Consider the following 13,643-nt stretch of genomic DNA (forward strand, 5'->3'; position numbering starts at 1 on the left):
TGCTGTTGCAGATGACAGGTTCAATTTCTGTCGGTCAACTGGCCATCAGTCCAAGCATTCCCTAATTTTCCGTTATCTGTTGCAGAATTGAAGAGACCTGGCGGCTATGGCAAAAATTTTTGGATGACTACTCTAGATTTGAAGAGTGGCTAAAAGCCTCTGAGAGGACAGCTGCTTTCCCAAGCTCCTCTGGTGTGCTTTACACTGTTGCTAAGGAAGAGCTGAAGAAATTTGAGGTGATTTATAGTGGTTGAAATTCAATACCTACTGATCACATTGCAGCAGCCAGCTGGTGTTCTTCCATCCTATAACCAAGTTACAGCAGAGATGCTGTATTAATAAAGTGGAGTTGATGATTTTGTAGCTGTCTTCAGTGGCAGGTTACTAAGATGAAATGGCAGTGGAAGGTGGGAACTGGAAGTGCCTCCACTGTTTGTTCACAAAAGCTAGATGCCTCACCTTTTTTTATTTCTGCAGCTTTTTTAATGTCTAGTCAGTGATTGTTCCAGAGCCTTCCTAAGTATCTCTTCACCAAGTACCTCTTCAAATGCATGCTGTATGTTCTAGCTTTTGCTTTGATTTTATCCCTCCTCTTTTTTCTATAACTCTCTGAAGCCAGCTCTCTAAAGTCACTGGTATGATGCAGAATATCCCAACTTTGGATCCTTATACATGAAATTCATGTTCATGCAAATATTGTTGTATGTCCACATGGTGTCCCCTGTGACTTAAAAAAATTAAGCATGCTTCAAAACTGACAAGCTGTCCCTTTGGTCAGTGCTTAGGTGCGAGTTACATGACTCTGTTGTGTCCACTGCAGTGTGAGGGCTTGTCTCATAGTTACAAGGGATTGTAAACCTGTGTGTAAAGCACACACACACGTTGCCTGGTGAGTCACAGAGGAAAATCTTTCGCTTGGATTCATATTTGCAGAGTATATCAAGCTGGGAGAGAAGAAAGAGAACAAATTACTTAGGCAATTCAGTAAACAGTTAGACACTGTAAAGTATTTGCTGTGAAGAAGAAATGCAAATTTTAAACAATGTCTAAGCACAATTGATAGGTTTTGGTTTAACAGTTAAATCAAAACTGTGAAGTACTGTGTTCTATAATTGGCATTGACATTTATGAATGTACTGGCCAGGTTTTGGTTTTACACAGACTTCATTATGGCCAGGTAGATTGCCATAGTATAGAAATGTGAATTGCTTCCTGGTCACAAATACTCTGCCTCAGACCTCTTTCCCATTGTCCCTTTATGTGGTGATCAGGATTTAAATCTCCTATTTAGTGTCTCTCTGTATGAGAAGCCATACCACAAGTGTATTGACTCTTTGATTTTTACAGCTGAATTGACTTTGCCCAAAGTCTATTTCATTGAACCTTAGCTGTTATGGTAATCTTTCCTCTGCAGCAGACCTGTGGATTTTTTACTTTCTATAGTGTCAGCAGGAACAAGATGCAAAGAGAACAGTGTAGCGTCTCAAAAATCTTCCTTTCCCTGTAGTTTGATTCTTTCTCTTTTTTCCTTCTTATTTTTTTTTATCCTTTTTCTTTTTCTCCTGAGCACCTGATTTCTTTGCCTACCAAACAGTAGGAAGGTAGTATTCAAATCCAGTGGCATTCAATAGCTTTATTGTGAATTCAGTATGAAGTCAGCCACTTAAAAATACTAACAGAAGCAGGTTTCTGCTTTAACTAGGCATTTTTTCTAATTTTATTTTCTTCTCCATATCTCCACTTTAATTAAAAAACACAACAACACATAACAAAAAGAGCTCATCAGACCATATAGGAACCTTTCAGTTCTTCAGCATAGATGTCAGAGATGGCTCTCACTGACTTCACTATATGAACCAAACTCCTTCCTCTCCAGTAGTTTGTGGAGAAATGAAAAGAGGTTACAGGAGGGAATGCAACAGATGAATTCTTGTGTAGCCGAGAGGAAAAAATGGGAGGCAAATTAACAGCTGTTCTTGTGCTGCACAAGGCTTGGTAACAGGTGAAACAACAACTGCACGCTTAGATTTCATTACTCTAGTAAATACAGTCAGAATTGTACCTCCAATATAGGAATACTTGTGCAGTTTTAAATTAATTCAGTTCTACTGATCATTTAACCACAGCTCCAAGTGCTATTGCTCTTTTTTGGTTGTCCTCTACCCAGTTTGATGGTCATTCAAAGAAGAGAATAATTATGTTGAGAGGACTCTACAGAATTTGGTCTTTTTTCCAGCCAGTTCCTTTACTTCTTTCTCTGGCATTACAGCAGAAATGTGCTTATTTCATTTCTAGCTTTGAATGGTACAGTATGAAGTGTATATCTTTTTATGTAGAAAACTCACATGTTTGATTAAACTTTCTCTACACAAGTATATTACCTATCCCAGTTCTACAGTCCTCATTAAGGGAGGTGTCTAGTTTTGGAAGAGATTGTCTGTTTTATTGCATTGTGAGGAATATGAGACAGCAAATTTGGAGAACTACAATGGAATCCAGACCCTACTTGTATTCAAAAGAGAGCTGTGTAGTCTAGGTTCTTAGGTCTTGCTTTGACTGCTTTTCTATTTTGGTGATGTGACAAGATAAAAACAAGTAGATTTTTGGAAAAATGTTCTGGTGGTGGTCGTAGTAGTGGTAATAGTAGTATTAATTCAGTCATTTCTTTACAAGGTGCTTCCTCCAAGTTTCATGATTGCTAGTCACAGCATAAAATGGACTGTCACCTGTGCACCTCAGCTGTGTCTCTGTGGCTCATGTAACAGCAGAGCAAGCACCAAAAATACGTGGTGCAAACATTTGCCCAGACATAAGCTGGCATGGATATTTGTGACATTTTCTTTTCTGTGAATATTTTAAGATAAAACTTACTTGCACACCAGTATACTAAAGAGATGTCTCATTTAGTATTGTGTTTCAGAATAAACAATTGCTCAAATCACTTCAATTTGAATTTGCATTTCAGCAAGTTCAGTATGTGAAAAGAAATACAATGAAGCCACAGGAATCTTGGATTTCTGTTCCTTTTTTTTTTTTAAAGAGTTTCATGTTCATTGTTTGTACTTCTGTTCTCAAATACCAAAGCATATAATTTTGCAGAAAGATAAGCCAGTTTTTTTGCACTTTTGCCTTTGCAATTGATATTCATGTTGCAATTTCTCTTTCAGTGAGCCATGTCAGTTCTATAAACTTTTTTGAGGGATTTTTTGGAGGGGTTTTTGGTATTTTGGTTTAGCTTTTTTTAATCAGAAGACAGTATCTCTATAGGGTGGCCCTCAGGAGATGTCTCCAGCTAGTGGAATTTATTGGCTTACATAAGTCAGAGTGCAGAAGAAGGGTCAAAATAAAGCAAGAGATCTATATATGTGTCCCATTTTCAGTATCAAAATTCTGAAGGTATCTTTTGTTCATGCTGCTTTAGGCTTTCCAGAGACAAGTGCATGAAAGCCTGACTCAGCTGGAGCTGATCAATAAGCAGTATCGGCGCCTGGCACGGGAGAACCGCACTGACTCCAATGGCAGCCTCAAGCAGATGGTTCATGAGGGGAACCAGAGATGGGACAATCTACAAAAGCGAGTTACCTCCATCCTGCGCAGGCTAAAAGTATTTCTCCATTTTTAAGATTTCAATTTCACTACTCTAGTTGCAAGTCAAGGGTACTTGAGCAGCTTTCAGTTTAATGCATTTGCACAGTGTTTTTGAGTGGGTTTCTACCTTTGGAAGAGAAAGGAAGCTCATCAGTTCACTTAGTCTAAAGACTGTAGGCAGATGCTTGGTAACATCAAACACCATCTTCCTCACAGAAGATAGCTTTCATAGGTCCGCTAATTGCAGCTTGAGATGGTGTTACTTAAAAAGAAGCCTTAGAAAGCATGTAGGAAAGAAGAAGGTGTACCGAGTTTAAATTTGGTTTGATGGGGATGAAATTCACTTCCCTACTATTGCTGGGGGTTTTCATGTTTCTGGTCATTACACGCCACTCAATTTCCCACCCTCCAGCATTTTATTGGCCAGCGGGAAGAGTTTGAAACGGCACGTGACAACATCCTGGTATGGCTAACAGAGATGGACCTGCAGCTGACCAACATCGAGCATTTCTCAGAGTGTGATGTCCAAGCAAAGATAAAGCAACTTAAGGTAAAAAATGATTGGGTAGTTACAGAAGGAGGGATGAAAGAAGCAGGGGAAAAACCCATGCATGGTGGGAAAAGAATTTCAAAAACATTATGCAGAAATGCTGCCTCATGTGGTTCCTTTACTTGCAGGCAGAGACTTCAGCCGCAAAAGTTATGAGTTCTGATGATGACCTCTGATTTGTGCAAAATGAAAAAAGAAAAACTAGGGCAAATAGCGTACTTTCCCTCATCAAAATAGGAAATATTCATAAAAAATATTTATGTAAGGTCTCCATTATTGCTTATATCTAATAATTACTACATTTCTCAACCATTTCTGCATCAGAAAACTCCTTATCTGGAAAGAACAATACCAAATGTCACATTATCCAAAAATCCGCTGTGCTAGGTTTAGTATCTGTGCTCATTCTAGACATTTGGTCATTGACATGGCTTGTTTAGAGAAGAGTTTTCTTTCCAAATTCAACAAGTAAGGAATGAGATGGTAAACCATGAACTATCACTGGTTTTGGCTTGAAAGACTGTGGAATGCTAAATTTAATTTAATTGCTCATTGTTGCTCATCACAAGAGTATTTGGCACAATCCCTGTTTATTACCCACACCATTCTTTCTGAAAAACTCTTTAAGACTCACATCCTTAATTACCCAGACTGTTGTCATGTTGATTTTATTGTTAAAGCAAGAGCTTTTCTTTTACACAGGCTTTCCAGCAAGAAATTTCCCTGAACAACAGCAAAATTGAGCAGATAATTGTGCAAGGTGAGCAGCTCATTGAGAAAAGTGAGCCCCTGGATGCAGCTGTGATTGAAGAAGAGCTAGATGAGCTGCGTCGTTACTGCCAGGAGGTCTTCGGGCGTGTGGAGCGCTATCACAAGAAACTTATCCGCCTTCCTGTGTGTATACTTACATATATTTTTACTTGTTTGGTTCATTGCCATTTTACAAGTGTGAGAGTGAGGAGAGATATTGAATTGAAACCTAAGTAACTTTCCAAAAGTCCAGTGGTTAAATTTTGTTGCAGCCCTGACCATCCGCCTCCCTTCCATTACATGCTATTTGTGTCCTGTTCAGAGAGCAAACTGGGATTTCTGTAAATCGTCATGAAAATCCATGCAAATTAGAGATGGGAGTAGCACTGTGGTACTTACTGGTCATAAGAACATCTCCCTGCACTGTCACATAGTTTGACTGGCAGCTTAGTGAGTTGTTTTTTTCCAAAAAATGGAATGAAGAGTTTTCTCCTCAGAAGAGACAGAAATTTGTCTCCAGAATTTAACACAAGCTCAAAAGCAAAAAAAGAAAACAAAAGGAGAAAGTGAAAGGAAAAACATTTGGTAGCTGAAGTCCTACTTAATGAAAGGAACAAAATCCAGGGATTTCAAAATATTAAATAACATAGTGAGAGAAATACGATAAAGATCACTTATTCCTTCTATTACTTGATTCCAGAGGTTTTTCTAAATTAATATTTGCATTGAAGTAACATCAATAAAATTCTGGAGATACTTGCTTTAAGTGAGACTTTATGTGCCTCAAGTAATTAAAATGAGCTTGCACTTTGATCTCCTTTGTTATGATGGCTTTTTAGTAGAACTTAAAAATAATTAAGGGAAAGAGCAAAATGAAAACCCCACCAGTGTGCCTGTCACCTAATGCTGCTTTGTCTCACTGACCCAGGCTGACCATGCACTGCCTCTGCACGTTTCATTGATGGCTTCTGTTTGCATTATGCTTCTAGCTAACAGATGACGAGCACGACCTCTCTGACAGAGAGGTGGATCTGGATGAATCAGCAGATCTCTCTGACATACGCTGGCATGACAAATCTGCGGACAGCGTTCTCTCCCCGCACCCTTCTTCCAACCTTTCGCTGCCTCTTTCCCAGCCGCTGAGGAGTGAGCGATCGGGGCGAGATACCCCTGCGAGCGTGGACTCCATCCCCCTGGAGTGGGATCATGACTACGACCTTAGCAGGGACCTGGAGACAGCTGTTTCACGGGCGCTGCACTCAGAAGAAGACGGAGGACAAGAAAAAGACTTCTACCTGAGAGGAGCAGCTGGCATAGCAGGTACAGTGGTGGACTGAGTGCTCTGTTTTCTCCGAGTAAAAAAAAGGCAGATGTTAGATGTTTGATTATGTGGCCAAGATTCTCATGGAAAAGTACTTTAAATAGCCCCTGATGACTTTAAATAGTGTTTCCTAAGTGATCCCAGTGGCCCTCTGGCCTTAGTGATGGAGATTCCTGGATGACGACAGCCTTGGAAAATGGCAGAGGCGTACATGATATGGCAGGGAATTGGCTGTGTATCTATGCGTGAGGCCTGCCAGATGGGATATGTCATCTGTAACAGCTCTGTGTCCTAAGTTATTCTGACTAGAAGAAACCATACTTGATATGGCAAAAAGTGCAGAACAAACTAATGAAGAAATGCTGTCGGAGAGACCCACAGAGAAAATCATAAAGTGTTTAAGTAAATCCTAAGTCTGCCCTGATGCAGGCAAGACTCCAGCAAATGAGTGTTTAGCCTGAGGTAGGATCTTTGGTCTTGTTCTCCAGTGAAGCTGGAAATCCTTTCTAAATGTTTGTGCTTTGTCTTATAAATCTTAACGAGTGGGGGTGCCCCAATGAAGCTAGTTGTGGGATAAGACGTACCAGTGTATTTTACTCTGATCTTGTGGCTGTCTTTTGCGTTCCAGGTCATTGCTCTGGAAAGAGTCAGGTTTGCCTGGATCTTAAGAGACTTTGTAGCAGCCTCCCTGTGTTTCAGTCTTCATCTTTTTCCTTCTCCAGAGAGAATGTTTGCTATCGGAACAATTTATTTAATCCATCCCGTGAAAAGGACTCCTGCTGTAAGGAGATGGCCATTGCTGAGCCATCAATTCAGATTGTGCTTTTATTTTTTCAGATGTAGAGATCCCTGAAACTCTAGAGGCCTATGTAACACTCACAGAAAACGCCCTCAAAAATATCTCTGGTAGGCATCATAAAAGACTAAGCTTAGCCAGATGCAATAACCACAATGTGCGAGCATAACTGCTTTCTCTTCTCCTAGCATCTGCTATTTTCTCACAACTTAAAAGATAAATATTTCTTACATGGCAGCATTGGCATATTAACTTAGAAGTAACCTTCTGCTTTACTACTGCACTTAAAGGTACAACTGGGGGCATGGAAGAAACAACGATGTCTGAAGTATTAGCTAATACACCTTGGCTAAGTAAGCTAAACAGATCTGATTGGTCTTTTTCCCCTGGTGTCCATCAACTGGACTTAATACATTGTTACATCTTAAGGCAGAAGGAAAAGATGTAGAACAATACCTATTTTTTTGGGTTTTCATTTATTTATTTTTTCTTAACATAGCCACATCATCACACAGATACAAACTTTGAGGTTAGTTGTTTCATGTGATCAAAATGTGATCAAAATGTCAAGGTGAGGTACTGTCTTTATCTTAGTCTCATACCTTGGACAGTTATTTTCTTTTCTCATTGCAGAAGACTAAACCTTCTGTCTCATTTGTTTGCTGACTCTCTTGAAGGAAATAGATGCATTTGCACATATATTTTCTCATGATTTCACAGTTTCCCACTTTTTAAGTAATGACTTCTTTGCAAAAGCAAACAATTAAAATATCAGTGTCTGTGACACAGGCCTCAGGTTCACCATCCATTTTTATTTACCCCCCAAATTAGTGAAATAATATTATTGATTAAGGGTATAAGTAACAGCAGCACTTATGGAAAAAATGTGTTTAGTTTTCTGACCCATGAAAATTTTTTTAAAGTAATGAGTGAAAAGCAATGTTGAGCACTCTGTCCTGTCCATTTGGGGTGATGTTGTATTTTATATGAAAAAAGATTAATCATCCAAGAGGCTCCGCTTTCTGTAATTAGGTGGATAGAAGGCTCTCTTTCTCTATTCATGTTTTTAATTGTGTCTTTATGAATAAATTCAAACTGTCTTTGTAAACAGATGGAAATCAGGCATAGTGATAGAATCTGGATAAGAAGAATCTAGCATGGTCCTCTAGGCTGCAGCCAGCTTCCCATTAGAATTGTCTGTAGCCAGTTTATATCACAGAATTCATCTGGCCCCTGTAAGGAAAGTACAAGTTAGTCCTGCTTCAAAAACATTGATATTGGTTCCCAATAGCTTGAATGAATAATAGCATCTTGCAGATATGTTAAGCACGGTCTTTGTCAAGTACATAATTGGAAAAATGCTATAAATTTTGCTGCTTAGTGTGGTTGCCCAAAGCAGGCATGGACTACTTGTTGCAGGCCTCTGAGATGTCAGTCATCTCTGGATTTTGACAATATAACAATATCACTTAGCACTTGTATGCCACTTGTAGTCTCTAAAATTGTATACAAATAGGATCGTTTCATGCAGATGCAAATTCTATTGCTTTTTAGAGGGGAGAAATAATACAAAGGGAAATGAAGCTACCAAATTTTCACATGGATTTAGATCATACAAGTGGAGATTTGGGTTACAGGGTTTTATTTGACAGTGTTTGTGAAAGGGAGCGAGGTGTTTCCCAAAATCAGTGAGTTTAGAGTGTCCTATGCTGAGAACTTTCTCTTTAAACAAAGACAAGGCATTCAATATGGGGGGAAAGCCACTTCAGAATAATTTGAAAACCTACTTTAAACTTGGACTCTTCTATATTCTGTGTTTCTTGTGGCAAGCATGTTCACTGGTATCTTTTGAAGGTTGCTAATACTTTCTAATGTAACTAGTTTTCACTTAGCTTTGACATTGTACCACTCATACTGCTGCCGCCACATGTCTCCTTCACCATCTAATCTAAATAGTATTCCTAATATCTATTCTGCCTGGGCAAGGAAAAAAAAAAACAAACAAAAACTTTGGAAAAGTTGGGGTGACAGTCCCTCTATTTTGGTTTTGATGCAGGTGAACCAGGTGCCCTGGAAGCACATATCCGACAGCTGGACAAGGCCTTGGACACCAGTCGCTTCCAGATACAGCAAACAGAAAACATCATCCGTAGCAAGACACCTACAGGGCCAGAACTGGATTCCACTTACAGAGGATATGTGCGTGTGTCAAATGTGCACTCCAAGCTTAGCTTAGCTTAGCCATGGAAGGAGATGCAGCTGCTTCAGCAGAGCAATTTGCTGTAACTGCTTCTCGGACTCTCTTGGGTGGTTACTACCCTTAACCCTTACGTGCTATTGGTGTTTATGTTATAACTGTTTACAGTAGCGTAAGATTAGAGGAACATGACTCTTAAGGAATTTAATCTCCTATTACATTTTTGCACATGTCTAGAAGTACTTTCTCATACATGCTTTTATCCATCTAATGATGATATCCTTGTTTGAAATTCCTCTGCTTTTAAAAGGAGGTTTTATAACTTCAGGTGCAGTGTTCATCTTGCTAACAAATCATAAGCATGCATCATATCAGCATGTATGGAATCCCTGATTAAAAAGCTTTCTCAGAGGGGTTTTCTGAAAGATAAATCTCTCTCTCTAAGCCATTCAAATAATTTTATTAAGGCCAGAACTTCAAAATTAGCTGCTTTGGATGCATAGTAATATTTCCATATTTATGTTAACTTTCTTTATCAGTCTTCTAGTGTCTTTTCCATAGTGTCTTAAAATTTGGAAAAGATGGCACCTAAGACATCGAGAACAATTTGGCATAATGGTACTAAGTTATATAGAAATAACTTACACTTTAGGCCTTTTCATCTGAATATACTTTTCTTGTAGTACCAGCAAAGATTGTTAAAGTAATAGATCCTTTTCTTCATACTTATACTTACTTTAGGAAATTTCTGGAAGTTGCATTGTAATTTTCAGTGTCCATACAATTAGTCCTGTGCAGCACACATTGAAAAGCATTTGTTAACATTTGTTTCTTAACACAGATGAAACTGCTAGGTGAATGCAGTGGAAGCATAGACTCAGTAAGAAGGCTTGGATATAAACTGAAGGAGGAGGAAGAAAAATTTTCAGGACTCATTAACATGAACAGTACTGAAACACAAACAGCTGGTAAGTAACACGTAGCTCCTTTGAGGAACAGCAATTATGGAAAACAGCAAACATGCAAAGCTTTTCTGAACAAACACCTGGTATTATTTGCTGACATATTTATGTGACTTTCTGTAATCATGTTCTGCTTAATGTATTTTAATAGGAATAATAATGAATAGTAAGTATTCCCTGTGTATGCCCTAAGAAGAGTTTAGGTATACAAGTCCATTCTAAGAACCCCCTCATATCATGAGGCATAACCCTAAGCCTCTCAGGAAGTCTCTGTGGATGCAAGGGGTTTTGTTGTAAGATTTCTCACTAAGAAGGTTGCTTATATTCTGTACAAAACACCTAGGTCAGCATGTGTTTCTTCTAATATTAGCTTTCACCTCTAAGATTATCTACCTAGAGTAAAGAAATTTATTTTCACCTGATAGAAGTATTCACCTTACTAATTTTAAACATCAGTTTTAGAATAGGAGGTATTTGGTTGGGAGAACATGGATTTCCAGAGGCTATAATGGCATCATCTCCCTTCTTAGCTTGGCAAGATATGCTACCCATATAGTCTCCTTTGTTTTGTTGTGGGGTTTTATTTGTAAATTTTAAGTTGATGGAATGATACAACTTGTCCTTCTGCCTTAGCATTTCAAGATAACTAGCAAGAAGAAATAGCCCCTAATTTATTTCTTTTTAGTGCAGGTGTTTATCCAATGCATCAGCGGTAGCTAAGGCAAAGGTAGTGAGGTGTGACCATTAAACTGTGATAGGCACAACTACATGAAATGAAAATAATAAATATGTGGTTAGTTAGATATATTAATATTTCTTGTCTGGTTTGCACTTGTCTAGTAATTTAAAGTGTCTTTTTTTGCCAACATGACCTGTTTTAGAGACCTTCATGTATCAGCTTAATCCTGCTCATAGAAGTCTGACGTTAGAAAGCAATAAAATTGCTTGTTCTCTGGAATCATCCAGGTTCTTCATTCTTTCTCTCCATCATAATTTTCTTCAATCTAGCTTAGTTTTTAAAGTGGTTAGTGTTTGTGGCTTAGGCTTTTTATGGAGCATATTTTTGTCCTGAATAGTATTCAATTTATGCAATTGAGTGTGTACGTGTACCTTGTGGGTTTTTTGGCTTTTGTTGAATTTGGTTTTTGTAATTTCAGGTGTAATTGAAAGATGGGAATTAATCCAGGCTCAAGCTCTAAGCAAGGAGCTGAGGATGAAGCAGAACCTGCAGCAATGGCAGCAGTTCAACTCCGACCTTAATAGCATCTGGGCTTGGTTGGGGGAAACTGAAGAGGAACTGGAGAAGCTCCACCGCCTTGATCTCAGCACTGACATTCAAACTATTGAACTCAGAATTAAAAAACTAAAAGTGAGTTTTATTTCTCTTTTCCATGAGTTACCATCTAAGACTGAGCACAACAGGTATGTTGAAGAGGTTACCAATAATTGCAGCTGGTTTTCTCCACATAGCAGGCTGCTGCTGATAAAGTAACTGGGAAAGTGATTTTCTGAATCCCTTTTTGGAAGGAAAATGTACTACTGGCTATCCAGATGAAGTCTTGGAATAGTAATTCTGTGGTAATCTCAGAATGTACAGATAACTCCTGATACCATTAATTACAAAGGGGTTGTAACCTACCCAGTGTCACCAGTGCAATAAAAATCTGTTGCCCCTTTGCAACGTTCCTTTTCTTCTTCTGTCATCTCAGGTGCATCAAGATCTGAAGGGTACTTTTTCATCTCTGTTGTGTATTTCACAGCTATAAAGATCTGCAAGTGTGGTGGTCCACAACTTCACATTCAGTTACTAGTGTCTTACAAGAGTGGGCACAGAAACATGGGACCCAATGTCAAAATGCACTGTGCTTCATGCCAGGGATGAGGTGAACAGATAGCAAAGGCTGTTTCCGGCAGTGATCCTTGTGAAGCATGTCAATGCTAATCTGCACTGTAATCCAAATATAGCTGCCATAAGTACTGCAAAGGTTACTGTGACATCGTGCTTTTAATTAAATGCTGTAAAGTAGGTGGAAAATGGGGCATTTCTTAAGAATTCTGTTCTTATCTCACCCTCTCTTTGAAAGACCATTAGTACCTTCCAAACCAAAAGAGGTAGGGTTTCTTTTGTGGCTTCCAGTGTAAACAAAAGAGTTTTCATGCAAGTTGTGCTTCTATAAATTTAAGTTCTTTATAGTCTTTGTATGTTTTTGTTTCTCTCAGTAAAAGCTTTTATTTTAAAATACTGATGACAGCAGTTTCCACTTGAAAATAGGTTGGTTTTCATGTTTATCAGCAAAACTGAGAAGTGAGGGCAAAAGTTTTATTGTGAGCTAAAATACAGTTGTATTACATCTTTAAATTTTGCTGGACCTTTGTCTTTAAAATATTTGAAACATGAGCCAGATCTCTAAAATTCAACTCTGAGTTCAGGCTTTTAAGACTTTATAAGTTTAATTGGCTTGCTTTTGTTTATGCTCACAGTAAAATGTTAGTAGATGTTAAAGAGTGGACATTTGCAGAGTCACAGAGTGAGCCCAGAAGTGTGTTATCCAGAGTGAAGGGACTGTTACAGCATGGTACCTTTCTGCAGCTGCTGATGGCAAATCATTGCAGTCTTGTGCCTTCTCTACTTTTTTTTTTTTTTTTTTCCCTGAAAGTAACATTTTACCAATTTCCATTCTTTATTCCCCTTTGTCTTATCATCAAGGAGCTGCAGAAAGCAATTGACAACCGCAAAGCAATCATCTTATCCATCAATCTGTGCAGCTCAGAGTTCACTCAGTCTGACAGTGAGGAGAGCAAGAAGCTCCAGGAGCGCCTGTCTCAGATGAACGTGCGCTGGGAGCACGTGTGCAGCATGATCGAAGACTGGCGCAGCTCGTTGCAGGATGCATTAGTGCAGTGCCAGGTCTGTACTGTGCCTGTTTCAAATTCATACTGAAAATATAAACCATTCAGTTACCTGTCGTGCTCACAATCCATCTGAAACTTGCTCATGAAAGCCGAAGTACAGCTTTGGCATCTGGTTTTCTCAAGGATATACCTGTGCTGTCTAAAACACCTATTTACAGCCCAATATTTACAAAATTTGTCGTCTCTGGAATTGTATTTTAATATTCTATTGCATACTTCTTGGAAGTTATTTCATTTAGCTAGTAGAATGTATCAGAGGATAAATTATAAACCTGAATTTGACTGAAATACTTCGCCACCATCTTAAAAACATAACTCACCATTTGCAGGATTTCCATGAACTGTGCCATGGTTTATTGCTTTGGTTGGAGAATATTGACAGAAGGAAAAATGAGATTGTGCCCATCAACCCAAACCTGGACTCAGAAATACTGCAGGATCATCACAGACTTCTGATGGTAGGACTATAATAACCCTTTTCTCTCCCAAAACACACCACCAGAAAAATATCTAATGAGATTTCTTTCTTGTGAGGGTTAGCACTATACATTGTGTGCTAACACAAA

General features: G+C 38.7%; 1 protein-coding gene across 11 annotated transcripts in view; it reads left to right on the plus strand.

The window, feature by feature from the left end:
- Positions 1-13,643, plus strand: part of SYNE1 (spectrin repeat containing nuclear envelope protein 1) — a 301,154-nt gene that overhangs the window by 272,479 nt on the left and 15,032 nt on the right. For 10 of the 11 annotated variants that reach the window (XM_033512756.1, XM_033512746.1, XM_033512748.1 and 7 more), the window contains 11 exons: positions 86-236; positions 3,422-3,604; positions 4,001-4,138; positions 4,841-5,032; positions 5,878-6,208; positions 7,047-7,115; positions 9,062-9,204; positions 10,044-10,170; positions 11,322-11,533; positions 12,872-13,072; positions 13,407-13,535. In XM_033512756.1, coding sequence (XP_033368647.1) covers positions 86-236; positions 3,422-3,604; positions 4,001-4,138; positions 4,841-5,032; positions 5,878-6,208; positions 7,047-7,115; positions 9,062-9,204; positions 10,044-10,170; positions 11,322-11,533; positions 12,872-13,072; positions 13,407-13,535 — 1,876 coding nt within the window. The remainder of the gene's footprint in view (positions 1-85; positions 237-3,421; positions 3,605-4,000; positions 4,139-4,840; positions 5,033-5,877; positions 6,209-7,046; positions 7,116-9,061; positions 9,205-10,043; positions 10,171-11,321; positions 11,534-12,871; positions 13,073-13,406; positions 13,536-13,643) is intronic. The other variant, XM_033512754.1, reaches the window with a different exon arrangement.

This window comes from Parus major, chromosome 3 (assembly GCF_001522545.3).
Source record: "Parus major isolate Abel chromosome 3, Parus_major1.1, whole genome shotgun sequence".
NCBI lineage: Eukaryota > Metazoa > Chordata > Aves > Passeriformes > Paridae > Parus > Parus major.